The sequence below is a fragment of the Barbus barbus genome (assembly GCF_936440315.1).
Source record: "Barbus barbus genome assembly, chromosome: 23".
Classification (NCBI taxonomy): Eukaryota; Metazoa; Chordata; class Actinopteri; order Cypriniformes; family Cyprinidae; genus Barbus; species Barbus barbus.
Window position 1 is genome coordinate 14,711,608 of NC_136751.1, and position 21,447 is coordinate 14,733,054.

General features: G+C 35.4%; 1 protein-coding gene and 1 pseudogene across 2 annotated transcripts; one reads left to right on the forward strand and one right to left on the reverse strand.

Moving 5' to 3' along the window:
- Positions 1-1,333: 1,333 nt before the first annotated feature.
- LOC306843094 (exosome complex component RRP46-like) lies at positions 1,334-4,721 on the reverse strand. Its single transcript, XM_079374356.1, has 6 exons — positions 4,575-4,721; positions 4,332-4,445; positions 2,328-2,449; positions 1,778-1,918; positions 1,592-1,681; positions 1,334-1,449 (listed from the first exon to the last, which is right to left on the reverse strand). Exons 1-6 carry the CDS (start codon positions 4,702-4,704, stop codon positions 1,354-1,356), a joined length of 693 nt encoding a protein of 230 aa, XP_079230482.1. The 5' UTR covers positions 4,705-4,721; the 3' UTR covers positions 1,334-1,353.
- A 2,528-nt stretch (positions 4,722-7,249) lies between these two features.
- On the forward strand, positions 7,250-12,003 carry LOC306843002 (2-oxoisovalerate dehydrogenase subunit alpha, mitochondrial-like; annotated as a pseudogene). Its single transcript has 8 exons — positions 7,250-7,288; positions 8,116-8,292; positions 8,412-8,499; positions 8,587-8,695; positions 9,710-9,860; positions 10,158-10,364; positions 10,440-10,574; positions 11,662-12,003. The product of its transcript is annotated as a 2-oxoisovalerate dehydrogenase subunit alpha, mitochondrial-like (transcript).
- The last annotated feature ends 9,444 nt before the right edge of the window (positions 12,004-21,447 follow it).

Genomic DNA, 21,447 nt, shown 5'->3' on the forward strand with positions numbered 1-21,447 from the left:
GCAGCCTTGTGAGGATGAGAGTCTTTCAAAAACAACATTAAAACATCTTACCGACCCCAAACATTTGAATGGTACACTGTCGATTACAGATAAAGTCTATATTCAAATGTCAAGTCAAGAGCACAAAACTACAATCAGAAAACCATGTGTGATTTAAAGGTTGAAATGTGCTCTGTTCCAAAAGATTAATCCACAAAACAGCGGTCAGCATAAACTGCCTTGGCAGGTGCCCTTCGTGCTCCCCGCAGTTAGAAATTGGGTCACATCATGGTAGGAAATTATGTATTACTTCTACAACAAGCTGCCCCATGGAGCAGAGGAGAGGAGCGATAGCACAGCCCCCTCCAGTAAGCTATCATTGCCTGTGTGGGATCACAGAAGAGCACCACAAACAGTCCTCCAGTGCACAGGACAAATTGCTGCGGTGGAGTTTCAGACCAGAGAAATCCTCTCATGTCATTATTTTATTCCTCCTCTACATTAAACTTGTGTAAATGTGTATGTAAATTTTGCGGGTAACGGTTATGAACAAATAAATGCACTTGATTGAAAATTGAATTGGGTTTAATACTTGCACTTGCATTGATGTGTTAAGAGCCTACATGTTTTAATGATACTCATTACAATACAGACCTCTAGAGGAACTAAATGGAAGATCAAGCACAACTGCAGTGAACAGCAATTAATGATAATGCTTATTAATATACTATGCAATTTTCTCACTGACCCAGCTCACAGTCTAATGGAAATCTCTATCACTTTTTCATTTTGAAAGCTAGTTCCCAAGGAAGTGGTCTTAAATTGCTATTTTAAATTCAAACGTGCTTTGGGTTACACAAAAAAACAGCATTATAGTCCATTTTACTTAATATGACTCTATTGAGGTGTTTTTTTTTTTTTAAACATCCAGCTATTTATTAGCTATTTCAGAACAGAAACCATAACACCTGGGTAGAAAATTGTCGTAAATTTAATTTTATTATTATTAGCACAGCATAAAAACACTTATGATATTTTTGAGTATTATGCGAGTATGCAAATTAATATGGCATAATCTACAAAATGAAATCTTGAAGAGATAAAAATACCATCTTGGGAGTAATAAAATTGCTCTGTAAAGATTTGTGGATGAACACACACACACACACATATATATATATATATATATATATATATATATATATATATATATATATATATATATATATATATATATATATATATATATATATATATATATATATATATATATATATATATATATATATATATATATATATATATATATATATATACACACACACACAAGAAAAGATGATGCAAACTCAAAGTAAAAATCCCAACAAGCGTGTTTTATTTTATCTTTGAATATCGCCGTTTGACAGAATCCCTATAAAACTGGAAAATTTGTTCAGAAGCCTTTTGACTGATTGCGATGCACTGCTGCAGCTGTGTAGGAAGAAAGCACATTTGTGTCATTGCCTTGTAGAAAACTCAAGCAGGTTATGAAACACACACAAGTACCCATGTATCATCGCCACAAACAGAGCAATGAATCACAAGCAAGAATGAAATGCGCATCCAATCTCACCTCCTGGACTGAAAAAGAGCCTGTGGTTGATGACATCAAAACACTGCGCTCAGGGCTATCAATAGCAAATGTTAACAACGCTCGACTTTCCTGGAAGAGAAAACATAAAAGACACAGATCAAGAGCTTCATAACCTGTACGCTATGGTTTGTGTCGGCCATGGGCAACAGGATGTGCGGTGTGTACCTTTTCCTGCCGAGCCGTAGGATCAGTGATTATCTGGCCCTCTTTGCTAATAGCACAGGTCACGCTACAAAAAAGGTGGCTCATGGGCAGCCCGGCATCCATTAGAGCCATACAGGCGGCATTCAGGCAGCACGACAGCAGCTGACAGTTAGATAAGGACCCAAACTGTAGGGGGAAACAGTGAGAATGCAAGAAAACAGGACAGAAAAAACAAGCAAAGGTAATGTGGAAGGTTTTTTTTTTTTTTTTTTTAATGAAAAAGGTCTCTTAAGCTCACCAAGGTTTCATTTATTTAATCACAAATACAGTAAAAGCAGGACTACTGTGAAATATTACCATATAAAATAACTTTTCTATTTTAATACATTTTCATAATAATAATTAATTTTCAGCAGCCATTAACGTTGCTTTAGTCTTTAGTGTCACATGATCCTTCAGAAATCAACCGTGAGTAAGTAAAAGTGGTCAAATAATATTACCAGACGTATTACATATGCCCTTTTCTTAATTGAACACATATTCCAAATCGTTTTGCTGGTGTTCAGGATACAGAGCCATCATCGTGGATGACCTGCAGGATGACTGTGACAGAGGAGCGAGGATGAAGCGTCAACAGAAGCGCAGCCTCACACGTCTCACGCACGCACTGCTCTCTCGCGCGCTCTCGGACTCCTGATGAAACACAACAACATGAGAAGAGTTTGAGTCTGTACCAGACGGACACCTAGACGGACACCTAAGGGTGAGAGCTGGCAGTGCAGGCTGAGACGAAGAACACTGAAGGTGTGTGTTGGCAGGAGGAGTGTATGAACAATGTAATTACCGAAATGAAAAACACCTGACTTGATTATTAGTCATGCAATTATAGTCTGCATGATTATTAATTCTTAAAAGCTGTTCAAACAATTGTAGGTAAAAGCATTACAAATAACGCATGTTCTATAAGCAAATACAATAAAATAAAAACATACACACGAAACAACTGGGTGAAATATTAACTAAATGCCAATTTAGTAGCATTCCTGCAATGTAGTTTAAATATTATTTCCAAGGCCATTTGAAGGGTCAGTTCCTAAAAGATTAATATTATACTTATTATAGTATAATTTATAATATATAGTAATAATATATTTTTTTTTATTCTAATTCTTGTAAAAAGAATTCACTGTGTGTGTGTATAAACAGGTCAAAGATGAGAAATCCCATTGTGGTGTTCTTATAAATTTAAATAATTGATTTTATATAAATAAAGTGTCTACTTTAACGTTTAAAATAACTTTTGTAAAAAAAGGTCAAAATATGGGTTAGGTAATGTTCCATCGTCATTCAGCAAAACAGATGTATATGTTTGAAAAAAAGAAAAGAAAAAAAGAAAACTTATTCTGACTTGTACATATTAAAAATATAAAGGGAAAAAGTGATCATACAAAATCATTGTATTTTAAATGATTACAAACTTGCTGACAAATAAGTAAAACCTAGTAGGTTGAAGGATAGTTGCAAAGATTGGTAAATATTTAACATTATAGTTCATTCGTTTTTGGGGGCAGTACTTTGATCTTCAAATAGAGTCTATTAATGTCATTTAATAATAATTCTTCTTCTAAATATGCCTGACAAGAAGTTTTATTAGATGAACTATTGTTACACTAAATGACTGTAGGTGTCTTCTATAATCATGGTGATAATGTATGATCATTATTATTTTGTTATATATATATATATATATATATATATATATATATATATATATATATATATATATATATATATATATATATATATATTAGTGTGGTCAAACGATTAATCGCATCCAAAATAAACGTTTTTGTTTACATTACATATGTATGTGTACTGTGTATATTTATTATGTATAAATAAATACACACATACAGTATATTTTGAAAATATTTACACATTTATATATTCATATTCTTATATTTTATATTATATAAAAATATATTTAACATATAAACAACATTTTTCTTAAATATATTCATGCATGTGCTTGCATTTATATATACACAATAAATATACAGAAACTTTTATTTTGGATGCAATTATTTTATCACTTGACAGCACTAATATACACACACCACACACACACACCACACCACACACACACACACACACACACACACACACACACACACACACGTTGGTTTTTGTGGTTTATGGGGACTCTCCATAGGCGTAATGGTTTTTATACTGAACAAACTGTGTGTGCTATTGCCCTACACCAACCCTACACCTAAACTTAGCTCTCACAGGAGACTTGTGCATTTTTAGATAAAAAAAAAAACACACCATTTAGTATGTTTTTTTAAGACTTTTGAATTACGGGGACATAGGCAGTGTCCTCATAAACCACCTTCATATTGTAATACCTCTGTCATACCCATGTCATTATACAAATTTGTATCCTCATAAACCACATAAACATGCACACGCGCACACACGTATATTATTATACAGGACACATTTGAAAGTACCGGGGATTAATTATGAATATGTACAGCATAGGCTACAAATAAATTTATTTAAAAAAACATACCTGGAAGCCCCATTTTAGGCTGGATAAGAACCTCTACAGTAGCTCGATCATAGATTTCCTTGCTGACTTTAACTTCAGCTGGTCCATAAACTCCTGCCAGGATACTAGTATCACCTGAAGACACATTTACAAATTCAGAACGATAGATTTGAATAAATAAAGCAGATGTTTGGACTTAAGCTTCACAGGCAACTAGTCGCTCTGAACAACATAAACAAATCAGATACAAACTAATATAAATACCTTGAACAAATGTGGAAGTCCCGTCAGGTTTGGATAACAAACTCTGCTCACTTCCATATTCTCTTAAATTTGAACAACTTTGATCTAACTCCATCATGGTCCTCATGCACAATCCTCTCGTCGCGCTCATATATGCGTCATTGTTTTGAGCGCACCATAATGACGACATGGCATTACCCTCTAGTGGTAAACTATCGCGATGAGCACGTTGCCAGAAACCCTTGACCGGTTTAATCAACATGTATCTGGTACTAAATTGTAGTTATACGGAGGACTTAATGTTCAATAAAATTTAATATGTAATTAAAATGATACTTTTCCCAGATAAAAAGGTCAAAAATGGGAAGAATGTTTGTGTTGAATGAGATTGTCCAGCAGGGCGCGCGCTGTGTGGGATTTTCACAGAACAGACACAAGACACGCAAGTGATGGGAAGTTCGGATCATTTTACCGACTCGGACCTTTGAGTCTCGTTCAGCAAAATGAACGAATCTTTTTTCGAGTCATTTCGTTCATTTTATCAAAATATAATTCAAATGTTACGTGTTATTTTCCAAACACATCTACTACTTATGCAAACGTTTATCACACTACAAACAATACAAAACTAATGCTATAAGAAACAGAAAATATTAATTCATTGTTTACCTGGGTCTTTAGTCTATGGTTTGTGCACCACCTCTTTCTGACAAGTCTTCGGGTTTGATCGAGTCTTTCGTTCATCACGTGACAGCCCCATACGCTTAACCAATGCAGTCTGAGCCGGAAAGAGAATTGATTAGTTCACCTCCCGAGTCTCGGGTTTGAGTCGTTCTTTCTTTTGTCACGTGACTACTTGCCAGATCAGTACATATCAAATAGGCTACTATAAAGTAAAACTGTATTTTTTTGTATGTTGGATCATATTTAAGAATTATCATAAAATTATCAAAATATGTGTAATAAGCTTAGAAATAAAAATAGTCTGTTCATTTCTGTCACTATGTTTTTGTTACTGTTTCTTGAGGATCTGTGTTATTTTATAAATAAATAAAAGCCTGTTATAAATAAAATATTGATTGACTTGTCCTTTCACTGTCAAACACTAGGATTAGGCTATATAATAAAAAAATATCCAAGCCTAAAATTAGAAAGCACTTATAGTTTGTTCAGTTTTGCCCCAATTTTGACTTTAGCTGGTATAATTGTTTTTCCTAGGGAAACTTGACATATTGATCTAATATTTGTATAAGAAGATTGGTCAAAAAGGACACAATGATTAATGTTAGTTAAAAATATTAAGGTTATGATAACTTCAGCTTCAATGGTTGTAACACAAACTGACATAAAACTGGAGAGTTAAAGTGATTTATTTAGAAATATAGTCTGCTTGGGTCACACAAAGTTCAGCTGAAGGACAACTGCCACTCAAGACTGTCACCAAGGGAACAGTGACCATTCCACACCAATCCCCCTTTGTTTAGCACTAGATGAGGGTCAGAGAAGAGCCTCAGACAGATGTTAACATCTCAGGAGAATGAGCACTAGAAAAAGGAGTGATGTTTGGACTCGTTTTGTGGCAACTTCAGCCACTGAAGCAAAATGCAACATATGCAAAAAAAGTTTTTCAACTAAAGGAGGAAGCACTTCTAATTTGAGGAGGCACCTTAAATCCTCACATACTGTGCTGTTAGCACAAGTTAGAACAGAGACTGCAGATGATAACCCTGCAGCAGCTGGAGCTGTTTCTACCACCAGCACTTCTTCAGCTAGACCTTCCACGGCTTTATTAAAAAAAGCCTAGCTTGTTGTGCAGGATTTTGTTTTAGTTTTTTAAGGCTCTGTGGCTTTAGTATATTTTAATTTTCTTGTATTTTTTATTTAAATAGTTTAAATTCATTTTGGAATAGTTATCCTCTTTGCTATAGCTTTTTCTGGCACAAAAATAAACAATAAAAAACAATTCAGGAGTGTGTACAGAGTGTTAATGTCTAAAGTGTCATATGTTACAAACGTATAGTAAGTAACACTATAGTCCAATCTAAAGGGTTAACTCAAAAGACATAAATACAACAAGGTATTGTATTTTATGAAGATTAGACTCCAAAAAATTAAATAAAATAAAGCATAACCAACTCCTTATTATCTTTTTTTACCACGTGGTGTTATGGAAATGAACCATGTGACAGAAATTAAAAGCAATAATTTGAGACCAGAAAAGCATCACATAACTATAGATGTGTTTGGAAAGTAACACGTAACATTTGAATTATATTTGGCTAAAATGAACGAAATGACTCGAAAAAAGATTCGTTTATTTTGCTTAACGAGACTCAAAGGTCCGAGTTGGTAAAATGATCCGAACTTCCCATCACTAGTCCTAAAATAATGTTAAGTCCCTTATGTATATCCCTCATCTGACCTAGAAACGGTCGATCTGGCTGATCATGTGATCTAAGCATCTAGTAACTGTTTTAATCTAATAACTATTGGTCAGATCTTTGTGTATTTGTTGTGGTTAATGGACTGTTCAACCTTCACAAGGCTGCTGATTTACACTGAGAGCCGATTTGTGTGGAGGAAAGCACAATGCTAATCCTTGCAGCCTTGTGTCATTGAAATATATTCACTTTTTTATATATTCACTTTTTTTTTATATATTCATCTTCCCAGCATTAGATGATCCTGCATTAAGTATGAGCAAGTGTATCCTAAATCTAGCAGCTGATATACAGGTGCGCATCAATACGAAAACCATGCAATATTTTGACATTCATAGTTTTACAGTTGTTTGAACACTACTGAAGCTAGTCTTTTTCATGAAAAGTGCACTAACAAATTCTTAAAAAGGCACGTGTTTTTGAGGCATTATCTTATATGCATGCTTTACAGTTTTCCTTAATATTTAATCTTACATTGTATTTAGCCTGTTTATTTTAGTGCTACTTTTTAAAGGATGTATATTTTCTTTGTTTATATTTCTGCATCAGAATCATAAGATGACCCGTATTACCTTTAAACCAAAACAAAGGCAAAATAAAAGATCTCATCATTAGATAGTAAAACTTCCTGGTCAGGAATTGGCTAATAAAAGTCTAGTGTGTACTCTCTGTGTGTAACAGTGGGGTTTTTTTGGTATCATTGAGGTACTATTACAGTTATTATTTATAAAATAAGTTATTTTATATTTTCAGTGTTCATTTTCATTTTAGTTAAAGTTTTAGTAATTTTTATTATATTTTTAAAAATATGTCTATATAGTTTTTAATTAATATTCATTTTACTTTTAGTTATTTTAGTACTTTAAATTAAAATGAGAAATGTTGCCTTGTCAGCTAGCTGAAATAAAATAAGTTGAAGTTTCTAATGTTTTATTTGATTTCATTATATTATTTCAAGTAACGAGAATGTTGTTTATGATTTTAGTTTTAGTTAACTATAATAACCCTGGGAATTATTGAGCAGTTTTCGTCTGATTGTTAAAGTACGTGATCAGATCTCCTAATTCACGGTCTCATGCTTCTCTGATGCTGTGCATTTCACTCTCTGTCTCTGTCTTCAGGGAGCTCTTCGCCAGAAGCCTTTTGATTCTTAAGCGGAGAAGCCGCAGTTTCCCGGGGCCTCCACGGAGTTTATTGATCACCTGGAATTTATCCAGCCCAATGTGATCTCAGGAATCCCTGTGTATAGGGTGATGGACAGACAGGGCCAGATCATCAATCCGTCTGAGGATCCTAAGGTGTGGAGTCTTTTATTTGTATCATATGGCAAAGATAATGTGTGGAAATAAGCTGGTAGCAGGTTATTAAATATTATCCACAAATTTTGAACTTGCACAGCATTACTTGTCTGTTTCAGCTTCCAAAAGAGATGGTTTTGAATTTCTATCAGAAGATGACATTACTCAACACTATGGATCGAGTCTCAGAGGCAGATGAGAGATGAAGTGGATATTAGTGTGATGCTTATTCCATCAAAAAATGACATCTGAATATTTATAATGCTTAAATTTGGTATGCTTTTTGTGTTCAAGGGCCGTATCTCTTTTTACATGACAAATTATGGTGAGGAGGGCACACATGTTGGAAGCGCTGCGGCTCTTGAACCTACTGATTTGGTCTTTGGCCAATACCGAGAAGCTGATGAGCATGTTTACAAGCTGGAGTCACAATAGTGGCTCTCCTAGTCTTGTTATTATAAGGGTGCACACACACTAGACACGTTAGCCTTGTAACTTGCTCTGGTACGATTGACCTCTCTCTCACTTGCATTGCACTTTAACATTTCAGGCCTGAGCATATTACGATGCAACTGTTCTGAAGAAAAGCGCTCTCGATAGTTACAATGGAGTCCATCATAATTTTTACTTTGTATTCATTTGGGGTGCAAAGACACAGTCCTCTAATGTGCGTAATATGCTGCTTGGGATGGGCGATATACTGGTGGACACAAATAACCGCTAGAAATTTGTTAATCGGTAGAGACCGGTTTTCAACTATCATTTCTATCATGAAAACATATAGTTTGCACGCAGTTTTAAAACATTGCATTTTAAAAATGTGATTGTAAGCCGTTAAAATGCAATTAGCAGTGAAAGAGAACTTATGTGAAGACAGTTATTTTTGCTGCTTTATAGGCCTTGAACAGTTAAAATACACACACTTTAATGTGTCAAAATGTGCGTCTTTGCAAGTATCCTCTTAAACATAGTAATTTAGGTCTTAAGTAAAAAGCAATCAGCTGAGAAAGCCGATACATGTGTAACAGTGTATTGGATCCAGGCAGCTCTTGAAGTGATAGCAGTCTAATTCCTGCTGTCTGTCATTCATGTTAATCAAGATGAACAAATTTTCTTTCTAATCAACGAAAGAGAGAAAATCTCTCACTGCTCTAGACTAAATCAGACTAAAGATTTATACATCATCTGAAAGCTGAATAAATAAGCTATTATTTCCAATTATTATATGATAGAAAAACATTGCAGTTTAAAATACAATGCATTGATATTTGATTAAATTATTTGTATTTATTGATATTGAAATTACAGCGGTTATTTATATGATATATTTATACATTAATAAATATATTTATGTTTTATACAATTTATTTATTAATATTTGATCAAATATAAATGTATATTTTCTGAATTTTTATAGGTGTATTGATGTACAGAGGCTTCCCTCTGGATCTGTTTATGGTGTAATGCTCTGCAAACGCTGATGACCTTGGCACGGGTAGACAAATGCCAGTTCACTACGGCTGCAAAGACCTCAATTTCCTCACCACTTGCCACTCAGATCCCTCAAGGTGAGAAATTAGCATGTCTGTCACGCAGAACAGTCATAATGAATATTTCATATTTATCGTTCAAAATTTTGTGTGTGTGTTAATGCTCACCAAGTCTTAATGCTCACCAAGATTGCATTTATTTGATCTAAAACACAGTAAAAAGTTCAAAAGAACAGCATTTACTTTATATAGATGTGTCACTTTTTGATTAATTTAATGTATCTTTGCTGAATAAAAGTGTTAATTTCTAAAAGTGTTAAGGTGTAACAGATCAAAGTGTCAAAAAATAACTTTGATCTGTTACACCTGCTGTAGCGGCCGGGGCGGCGTATGCTGTGAAGAGGGAGAACACAAACCGTGTGGTGATCTGTTACTTTGGAGAGGGGGCCGTCAGTGAGGGAGACGCACATGCTGGATTTAATTTTTCTGCCACCCTTGATTGTCCTCTCATATTCTTCTGCCGCAACAATGGTTATGCTATCTCCACACCGACCAATGAGCAGTATAGAGGAGATGGTATTGGTAAGTATGTTTGTCCATCACAGACTCCCATGTGAGTCTCTGCGTTTCCTTTATCTTATGCTTTTTTGTCCATAGCTGCTCGAGGTCCAGGATATGGACTGATGTCGATACGTGTAGATGGAAATGATGTTTTCGCAATGTCACGAAGGAGACACGACGCAGAGCGGTGGCTGAAAACCAGTCTTTCCTAATTGAAGCCATGACCTACAGGTAGAGTTTATCCTCATGTAAACTGCATGAATTAAACTAGAAAGTACAACATTCACAACTTTCTGTTACGTATAATCAGCCTATGTGGCACAGTGAAGACCTGGAGGAGACCACAGGGGTGCCATTTGGGCTAGAGTCTATTTTTACTGTGTGTAGGGTGGCAGCCTCAGCAGAAAATGCTATGAGATGCACTGTAAACCTATTTATCAATACAATATTTTGCAGTGAAGGCTTTTATGAAACAGCATAAAATATGTGGGTGAAAACTACTTGCTTATTGCTTGAAAAAACGTACGTCAGGTTTGATGCAAGTTTTTTTTCACACTGAAACAGCAGTTTTGATGCAGTGAATTGTTTTGAATCCAGGCAGTTTAAGCAGATTATAGTTTTCCCTTTAAGGTTTGGATTCTGTTTGTCCATTCATTACCATTTGATTGTAAATTTGATCCTCCTCTTTATGTAGATTCGATTTCTTGACAATCTATTTTCTGAAAGGCCCACTTCTGATAACTGCTGTATAACATATGACCATTGTTCTAGGAAATACTCAAGGGAGTAACCCAGACATAATTTCAGCAATCCTTCAGAAATCATTCTAATATGCTGATTTGGTGCTCAAGTACAATTCTAATTACAGTATTATCAATTTTGAAAATGGTTGTGCTGCTTAATGGTTTTGTGGAAACCATGTTACATTTTTTTCAGTATTTTTTGAAGAATAGAAAGTTCAAAAGAATAGCGTTTTGGAACAATATAAATGTCTTTACTGCCACTTTTGTCATTTTAATACAGCCTTGCTGAATGAAAGTATTCAATAATTTTCCTTAATTAATTTAGCATTGAGCCAAAATGAACAAGACAACATTTAAGGGATAATGTACAGTTGTGCTGCGTTCATACTGCTTTTTACACAATTCAAGGACATCTTTACCCTAAAATGTAATATATGAGATGTTCTGTTAGGCAGAGTGGTGGTTTCTGCTAGTTTCATATTTCGGCCAAACATTTACCGAACGTTCACCAAAGTTTCCGTGCACCCCTAGTGTTGTGAAACAAACAAAGTCTTTATTTCCTCTTCCCCCTCCAGGATCGGTCATCACAGCACCAGTGACGACAGCTCTGCGTACAGTTCAGTCGACGAGGTGAACTACTGGGACAAGCAGGACCATCCCATCTCTGGCCTGCGGCACTACATGATTCCCGAGGCTGGTGGGGTGAGGACGAGGAGCGGGCCTGGAGGAAGCAGTCACGAAAGCTCGTCATGGAGGCCTTCGTAAAAGCAGAGAAACGTCTGAAACCCAACCCTGAGCTGCTGTTCACTGATGTCTACGATGAGATGATTCCTATTATAGCCAAGCAGAGAGACGCCATGTGGCGGCACATCCAGCAGTATAAAGAGCATTACCCACTTGATCTCTATGAGAAATAATCCATGAGCCGTGGACACAACTGGGAAGTTCCTTGCACATGTCAGTTTGTTTGAATAGTTTTTTTTTCCTTTCTACATTTTTATTGTGTTAGAAAGCACAAATAGTGAAAATGTATTTTTATCCTCCATATTTGCCACTAGAGGCCTCCGTACTGTCATTTTGTGCCTTGGAAAATGATGTAAAAGAAGGAGTGGTGGAAATCGGTTGAAGGTCTTCTATACTGGCCTAATGTAGCAAATGTTGTCATTGTTCTAACAGCCCATAAATACAGTATCATTACATTGGCATAGTGCTATCAATTCATTCACTAGGGTTTCTTTATATAAAGCATGAGAGTCTTGAGTGATTCCCTTGATTTTTTTTTCTTGAAACTCTATGAAGAACATCTTTAAGTGTTCTTCATTCAGTATCTTTAGAATATGGGTTTTCAAATCACTGTTAATGTTCAGCATTGGTATTTCATTCCTCCACAAACCACATTAATATTCATCGAAGGTGATGCGATTGTGAAACATGCTTTGTGAAACGGTCATTTGTGTGTATTATTACCCTCAAACCTTTCCACTCCAAACTGAGCTATTAATAAGTACTGTTACTGTATTAATAAATGGTTTGTGTCCTGTTAATTTCCCCCCACATATGATGATGATAATGTTAATAGCTGTGATTTTTTTGATTTGTTAATAATGTTGAACAGACTTTCTGTGTGAGACTGACTCAACTGTTACATGATGATTGTTGTGTTTGAGATTTATTCGGATTAGCTTTAGGGGTTTGTAAATTGTATTTTAAACAATAAAAAAATGCTCACAAAATGTAATCATTGATATAGTGACGTACTTACTGAATGTAGACTATAATAAGATGTTGTATAGTCTTGAGCCGATTTTATGGAGAGCACAGTGAGTTTAAGTATGTAATAACTTCTGGTGATTGAAGCGTTATGCAGACTAATAATGTTCAGTGTGTTGTGAAGAGTTCATTATGAATGAGGGCTCAACGAACTGGTAACTAATGCATAGGTATACAAAGTAATATTTTTCTGAATATCCTTACTCTCTGTTATAAGTATTAAGTAGAACAACTGTTTTCAACATTGATAAGATTTTTATTTTTTGAGCACCAAATCAGCATATTAGTATGATTTTTAAAGGATTATGTGACCAGCGTTGCGGAAAGTTACTTTTAAAAGTAATGCATTACAATATCGCGTTACTCCCTAAAGTTGAACAAATGCGTTAGTTACTTTTTATGGAAAGTAATGTATTACGTTACTTTTGAGTTACTTTTTAAATCGAGGCAGGGCTTGCTTGTTTGTTTTTAATATAAAAAAGATCTTATTTTACAAATGTAAAATCCTTTCACACCAGAAGTGAAGCTCAAATAGTAGAGCATGGCGCAAGCAACGCCAAGGTCATGGGTTCGATTCCCAGGGAAAGCAAGAGCTGATAAAATGTAAAAACTGTAACTTGAATGCAATGTAAGTCGCTTTGGATAAAAGCGTCTGCTAAATGTATAAATGTAAATGTAAATTCACGTCTGTTCAGTAGAGGGCGCAGCTCAAACTAATTGCATGAAGAATATGAAAGGAGAAGAAATTTCATCACCAATCAGCAATAACAGAAATGAAACGCGAATGTGTAATTTTTGCTTAGTACGGTTGAATTGGATCATCGAAGGTCAGTAGCAAATGGTTAATAAAATGGGATTAAACATATAAATTATATTTGCCATTTAACATTTAATTATTGCATGTTTGTATAATATTCTGAGTTTGCATTTGACTGTTTTTAATGATTTTGAGGAATACTGGATCTGTTTTTGTACAGGTGAGATGAGTAAATACATATATATTTAGTCTAGAACTACTGTAACATCATGTTCACACAACGCCTCTGCACTTACCCGATTTCTCTCAACATGGCAACACAAGAGCTGTCAGTCAAGACATGGGAAGCAAAGAAACTGGTGTCACTTGTTTGAAAAAGTAACTTTGTTATATATTATCTTCTAAATTAAAAAATAATGCGTTACTCTACTAATTACAAAATGCAATCTGATTATGTAACGCCTGTTTCCTGTAATGTTACCTCCAACACTGTGACACTAAAGACAATAGTTTTTTTCCTGTTCCAGGAACCCAGTGACTTAACCTTAATTATACAATAATGTAAAATGCAAATAGCATCAGTTTTATCAGTTGTGCTATTTCTGTCCTGTAGGGGATGCAATAGTCACAATCAATTTTTGACCCTGTTTGTATGTTACATTCACCATGATATTAAACTCTCAAACCAATTACACTCACACAAAGGTCAAGGCTGCCAGAGTCCATTTTTAGGCAATTTTCTCATAGCGGTTCTAGTGAGCACCCTCCATTTATCACTCAAGTAATCACTGACCTTTTGAGGGGGTCAGATAATCCTATAATAATAATAATTTCATCCTCTTCTAACAGTGAAGCTAATGTATCCCTAGATTTTTAGATAAAAGATAATACGTATCATTTCCATTTACTGTAAATGTTTAACAATTGAGCTGAATTGAGATCATATATCAGTTCACCACTAAATTAAATGTAGGCTAATATGCAGTAGGCTATCTATATTTTAGATCAGTAGTATTCCTGGCTGTCCCTAAAATGGCTTTTTGTAAACAATTTGGGAGCTATGAGACACTGATGGTCAGTTTATTTATTTTGCAACATGCAACATATTAGATAGCCTATTTCCACAATACTAAAGTAAATCCCTCTCATCTTGAACTACAAAATGTTTGTTCAATGTTGCATTGAATGAAATGTGATAGTCAGATTTTGAAATACTGATTGGTTTCAAAGAACATAATATTCAAATCAGTATGTGCCATAGCAATGGGTCTGATCAGCATAAATGATGAGTACAAACAGGAACATTATGCCTGATTTGATGAAATCTGTCACAACAACAGCTTGGGTCTGATTGTTAATGACTGTCAGCTGCCTGGTGTTGTGTGATGCAACAGATCTTGTGAATATTTTCATGGGCTATGATATTTTCTGTGGTGTTCAGAAGCATGTGGTTTCAATGGCTCTTTCAAATATATTGGTTTTCTTAAAATTTCACTCATCTCACATGTTCCCCCACTTTTTGCGATTGTATTGCTACTGGTTCTATTTAAAACAGAGCCCCTAAGGGGACATGATGCTGGTAAAAAATAAGATGGGAGGAAAATTATATTTCAATGCTTTTGAGAGAATGGATATTTTGTGAGTAGCCTAAACGTAATGTTTCTCAAGGGAAAATGCAAAAGTTTTTCTTATTCTGTGGTTTTAGTTACTATATTTAGTTTTCAGATACTATTCAAACACTACAGGACTGTTATGGAAGGGGACTCAACACAAGAGAGATTGTAAAAAGGAAAGATTTATTAAAGCTGATGAGCGGTGATTGATGACTGACTAGGTGAGTTGAGATAGCAGATACTTTGAGATGACTGGATACTTGAATGACTGAGCTTGGTGTCTTGACAGGAGCTCGTGGATATCGATGGTGCCACACACCTCACTTCTGGCTGGACAGAGACTCGGGAGAAGGATCTGGATCCTGGACACGGATGACGACAACACTCGGAGGAAACACAAGAGTAAGTACACACACAGGTTGCCACCAGGTCGATAGCTGAGATAGCATACGTGAGTCCACTTCATCTGAACAAGACGTTCCGGACGTCCGATGGCTGTGAGGTGTGTGGTTTTATAGTGGCTGGTGATGAGGTGAAGATTCAGTGCAGGTGTGCTCATTAGTACTCTGTTGCGGGTGCTCGCTGTGATTGGGTGGACTGAGAGCCTGGTCGATCTGTGACAAGGACTGCTGCCATCAACATTTCCTAATAGAATTACTTTATACATTAACGTATTATGAAACATTTCAGTCTTCAAATTTGATTGGCCCAAGCTGCTTTCAAACAGGGAGACATTTCACTGTTTGCATTGCTTCGTTTGTCTGTGTTCACACCATTCGAAACTGTAATACGCGGTTTTGAGGGGAAATGGAGCGGGGGCATTATTTTTTCTTGCAAACTGAATCAATTCTGTGTGATTTGCTGAGCGGCTGTCTCAAACTAATGGCGGCTCGTGTTTTCTCTTGCTCAGATGACAGCTCAAAACGGGTTTCTCTTGCTAATGAGAAAATTAAATACCTGAGTGGAACAAATGGAGTCAACATATTGCAGCATACATTGATTGGAAATTGGAACTTCGCTCCTCTCTCATCATAGGCGATATGATGTTCCAGTCCAGCTTTTAGATGCTCCACTTGACTCTGTGATTTTGCATGTAATTACAAACAATCCACTCTCTTCAGTGAGAAATGTTGGCTTGTTATGAAAGGAAATTGTTAGAAGAGCAAAATGTGCCTCCAAAGAAAGCATCACAGTTGAATGAAAATGTTTTTGAATTTTAATTGGACAGAATGATTGAAGGCTGTACCTACCTGAAATGCAAATCTTTAAAATATTTTAAAATAATTCCAGGTTAAACATTTTCTTACCTAAGGTAATATGCCACTGGTGAATAGGCTAAAAATAAGTTAATAGATATCACCTCAGTTGATTATTCACATTAGGGTATTGAAGTAGAGATCTGAGTTCTGGCTCAATGCAGGAGAAATAACTCATATTGAGAAAGCCATTAAGAAATGTATAGCTGCAAATAGATATATCCCCGGTTTCACAGACTAGTCCTAGACTAAAATCTAAGTCTGAGCTGTTTCAACTGAAAGAAACTTGCTCAGACTGATCTTAAAATATAACGGCGCCTTTGTTTTGCCTCAAGATGCACACCAGGGGCCTGTTTCATAAAACAAGTTCACCAAATAAACCAAGTTTATTCCAGACTTATTGTCAGTTGATTTGGTTCAAAATAAGTCAGACTAACTGAAATAAGCCTGGTTTATATGGTAAACTTGTTTTATGAAACAGGCCCCAGTAATGTTTTTTTCTAAGTACGTTGATAAAAAAATGACTTAAATGTCCTAATTGAACTATGGCCTAATCCTGGCTTAGTTTAAGCCCTGTCTGTGAAACCGGGCCAAAGTGTAATAAAATCTCAATATTATCGTGTATGAAAAAAAAAATGGTTTGCTTGTATAGTGGTAAGAAGATGTGCATATGACATGCACATGTAGGCTACAGCAAAATCAACACAAATACACATCCAATAACTCAAAACATAATTTTTTTCCTAACACATTTATTTATTTTTTTTGACATTTTTATTTTCTTTCGTTCTGAGATGATCCGTGGAACAAAAAGAAGAACATTTACAAGAGCAACATGCAGAAATGTTTCGTCTTGCAAGTAAGAGAGAAGATGAAGGTCTGTGTTTTCGGGCAAACATACTAATTTCATAAAAAGCACTTAGTGGGCAATATGGAAAATCTGATCACTTTTACAAAAATAGATGCGCAAGCAGTCTGGCATGATTTTGGATGGTTATACAACGGTGCTAATGTGGCTTGGAATCAGATTCGAAATCAGGAGAGATGTCCTTGATTACTGAGACTTGTGTGCGTAGGTCATGCCCTACATCGGTTTCGTCAACAGCTTTTTATTGAGCCGCCTGTTTCGTTAGTCCATCAGTCAAGTCCCAGTTCAGTAGCAATATGAGAAAAACAACAATGGTCCTGTGCTGTTTGTGAGCATAAGAAAGAAACAGATGTAGGCGTTTTATATTCGAGCGGAAGTTCAGCTTCATAAGAAAAGACTCTGTACTGTAAATAAATACATAAATATATCAATATAGAATAAATACATAAACCTCGTACAACAGTTGTTTTTCTTCAACAATACATTAAGTGGGGAGTTTGTTGCAGCATCTGACACAAAACAGATGCAGCTGTGAAAAAGAAACGATGAATGAATTCACATGTTCATATGTCATCTTTATGGTTCGCTTTGCTTTGCCTCAGCTATTGTCTTCCGCAAACAGTTTCATCTCAGCATCGATTTAAGCAACTAACAGGTGCCATGGTAATTGTCTTGCAGTGTTAGTATGCACTCGTGTGCTCTGGAGGTGAATGTGGAAAGAAAGGATGGATGTGGTTTTCAGAGGATGAAAAGAAAACAAACCTTACCGAGAAATTGACACCTATGAAATGCTGCAAACACAGATCTGAATCAAATAAAAGCCATCACAAGATTTCTTTTTTTCTCCAGAAAGTTGGTTGCATTTCAGACAGTCGAAATGCTAGAATAATACCCGGCTTTCATCTTTTAATGGACTGAGCTTGCTAATTGCACAATAAAAGAAGATGTGAGTACAGTAAAAAAACAAAAGAAGAAGCAGTCTTTCAGTTTAATGACGGTCCCCTGTCCTTCATTAGTCTGCGTGTGTATTGTCTGGCAGCTCTGTAGGCCTCCGTGAGCTCAAGAGGCTTTTGAAACTCAGTAGGGATGTGGTACTTTGCTAGCCATAGATAAGAGTGTAGAGCTGTGTTATTATGTGTGTGCTCACTGAAGACTTTGATTTGCACAAACTTCAGAAATTACAAAGAAACGAGGAGTCGCTTTTACTGAAACATCCTACAGCCATAATCCATCACATCCCAGAAGGAGGTTGTGTCCTCAAAAGTTTTAACCCATTAAACATGTGCTATGCACCCTAAGCCTCACAACTGATTGATGAGCTAATTATGGGTTGTTAAAGTGACAGTACCAGAATTACTAACCCTTTCAAATCTTTCAATGACACCAAATGAAGCGAAAATGAACTGGCAGAGGAAAACGTCTGTTCCTCAAATAATGTTCTAAGGTCAGACATGTGAACTATTTGTGCTTGACCATGTTTTGTTTTTTTTAACACTGCTTATGTATACCTACAAGTAATGCAGCAAAACCCGACATCTACCCGTAAATGTATTTTCCAGATAAAAAAAAGGGGAGAAAGATGCTGGAGGGCTTGCTTGCTAGCTTTCTTTCCTTTTTGTTCTCAGGGTTAAGAAGTGTATGTATTTTTCATGATACAAGTGTTTACAGTGTAGTGTATTATAGGTGCTGCAGAGGGCTGCAATACACTGTTGCTTCTTTTAAAACTAAAAAGAAGCAACAGGTCCTTTTAAGCCAGTCTAAAGCCCAACATATACTTCATTTTTGATACAAATACTTTTAAAATATACTCCAAACATGCACACTAGACTGTTTTATCCTTGTATAGTGTCTGCGCCATTTCTTTTCAGAAGTTATGACCAATAAACATATCTTTGTACTAATTTAAACGAGAGTCTATTCATTTCCTCACACAAGCACTTGTCTATTGTTGCTGGTCCCTGGATTTAAAAGGGTTAGTTCACCCAAGAATGAATATTCTGTCATTAATTACTCACCCTAATATCGTTCCAAATTCATTTTCGTTCATCCTCGGAACACAAATTAAGATATTTTTGATGAAATCTGAGAGCTTTCTGACCCTGCATATACTGCAACGCAATACGATTTGTGTGCAAAGAAAAGAAAAAGAATGACTTTATTCAACAATTTCATCTCTTGCATGCCACTCTCATGGTTGAACCACTGATGTCACATGGATTATTTTAACAATGTTTTTACTACCTTGAATGTGCATTGCTATCTTATGCAGAGCTCTCGGATTTCATAAAAAATATCTTAATTTGCGTTTCGAAGATGAACGAAGGTCTTACGGGGTTGGAATGACACGAGGGTGAGTAATTAATGACAGAATTTTCATTTTTGGGTGAACTAACCTTTTAAGCCTGAAGTATACTTCAGTTGTGGAGCAAACGCTTAGTGATATTGATGATGATATTTACATCAAGTGCACTGTATGCATGTCTTGCATATGTATATGTCTAAGCATATGCATAAAAACCTGAGTATACTTTGGGCTTAAAGCCGCCTTTTCATTGTATATGTCCTTGTCCTCCTAATGGCAGTTTAAATAAACTATGCATTTATTTGTGAAGCTACCATGTTTCTGTTCAGGTCTCCAGTAAAAGGGTTTCATAGCATATGCCATTTACCCTACTTTAATGAATAGCTGAAAACAATCAGAAAAAAAATCTTAATTTTGGAGATTAGAAGCAGCATAAATAATTATGTTTATTTATTCATAACATCTGTTCTACAGAAGCAGCAGGTATTTAGTAGAGAGTTTTTTAAAACCCCTTAAATGTCATCCCCATTTTTGAAAATTCACGAAAAAGTGCACTATGCAAACTTAAATTATTATAATTCATGAATGCTTTTGAATACAGACCTAAGGTTGGTCTATTTTTAAAGAAGACAATTAGCAGATTATTACAGAAGTGAAATCATAAAAAAAAAAAAATAATGATTAAAAAGTTATATGTTTAAATTTACTGTAAAACAAATGTATTATATTTTTTTATTTTATGTAAAATAAATATAAAAAAAACAGTTAAAAATCTAAAATTGCTATAAAATTAAAGCCATATGTGTACATAAGTTGTGTTCCAAATTTGAAGTTGATTGAGGTTCATATGCAATTTTGTTTAGGCGTTATACCAAAAACAGCCACCGGGTGCCATTCAAACTCCGTTGAATTTTTCGTTGATGCATTTCTGTCACAAATCTATCAATTCCTCTCTTAATATTACATATCTAACAAAATAACCACCAAATATGGAATCTTGAGACTCAGACCGTTCCAACGATATGTATTTTGTCAAGATTCTAAAATGTTTTGATTCTAAAAGACCGTAATACATTTTGTAATATGACACCCCTGCTAAGGGGGAGGAGACCGCTAAAATATTTTGAAGTACCATTTCTATGGTAACGCAATGTCCGATTTCAAAATGGTTTTCACAGGAGGAATTTTGAGATTTCAATCTTTCAAATGGTATATAAGATATGATGATTGCTCAAACATGTGATAGGGAAAAAGGCAAGGAAATAAAGACTTTTTGTGACAAAGGTCAGAACTCCTGTTATGATGTAGATTTATCACAGACTCTTGGTGCACTCTTGTCATAAATTAATCTATTACTGTTCCTACATAATTTGTAACAACAAAAAATATAACATGTTTTTGTAGCAATTGTAATCCGGCGCTAAAGATTCTTTGAAACAATGCTACCGCTTGTGGTCCTAATGGAGACCCTAATTTTTCATGACACTGGATTTCACAAAGGATCGGCATTGCGAATGAATTTGGGTCTATAATCTGACTTCAGCAGTGAAAAGGCGGCTTAAAGAGATACACAAATTTAGTATAATGCTAATCAGGCCAGATTTATCGTAATATTAGTACAGGTTTTGTGCACATGCAATGTCAGTGATGTGCCTTGAATATTCACATGCTCACAGCTTTTGATACAAGAAAATAGCTTTGCTTTTAGCGAGCAGACATTTTGTTCGCTCTAGATTCCCAGTTGTCTCAGTATTAGCTTCATTAGTACAGCAACATGTCTTCATGACAGATCCCC